At 44.5% G+C, this 431-nt stretch overlaps 1 protein-coding gene across 1 annotated transcript in view; it reads right to left on the reverse strand.

The window, feature by feature from the left end:
• Positions 1-431, reverse strand: part of LOC119591599 — an 11,340-nt gene that overhangs the window by 5,635 nt on the left and 5,274 nt on the right. The window contains exon 4 of the mRNA XM_037940359.1: positions 212-382. Coding sequence (XP_037796287.1) covers positions 212-382 — 171 coding nt within the window. The remainder of the gene's footprint in view (positions 1-211; positions 383-431) is intronic.

Genomic DNA, 431 nt, shown 5'->3' on the forward strand with positions numbered 1-431 from the left:
GTACAGAGTAACAGTAATATTATAAGAACTAAGTAATATCTACTGTTGCATCATCAAAATAAAGACAAGGATATAACTTGGAACACATCAGGTTGCTGAAATCAAGCAGATACAACAAAAACTACCACATTTATAACGTCCTGAGATGTATCAACAGCTAAAGTAACTCTACCATAAAGAGATCTATAAACAATGAAAAATCCTTGAATACCCTTTCTTTTTGGGCTGGAGAGCCTGGACGACCCGACATGCCCGCCCGACTGTGCCCTCCGTCACTCCGCCCACGATGAGACTGGCGCGATTCACCTCCGGCAGAGGCTTCAGCTGTGAGTCGTTTATGCCTGCGGCCACGTGCAGCCCTGCAAGGTGTGCTAGTTTACTCGGTCACATCGACAGGAAGTGTTCTTCAAACTATCCACTATCCAAAAGAA

Source organism: Penaeus monodon, chromosome 28, assembly GCF_015228065.2.
Source record: "Penaeus monodon isolate SGIC_2016 chromosome 28, NSTDA_Pmon_1, whole genome shotgun sequence".
In the NCBI taxonomy this organism is placed as follows: Eukaryota; Metazoa; Arthropoda; class Malacostraca; order Decapoda; family Penaeidae; genus Penaeus; species Penaeus monodon.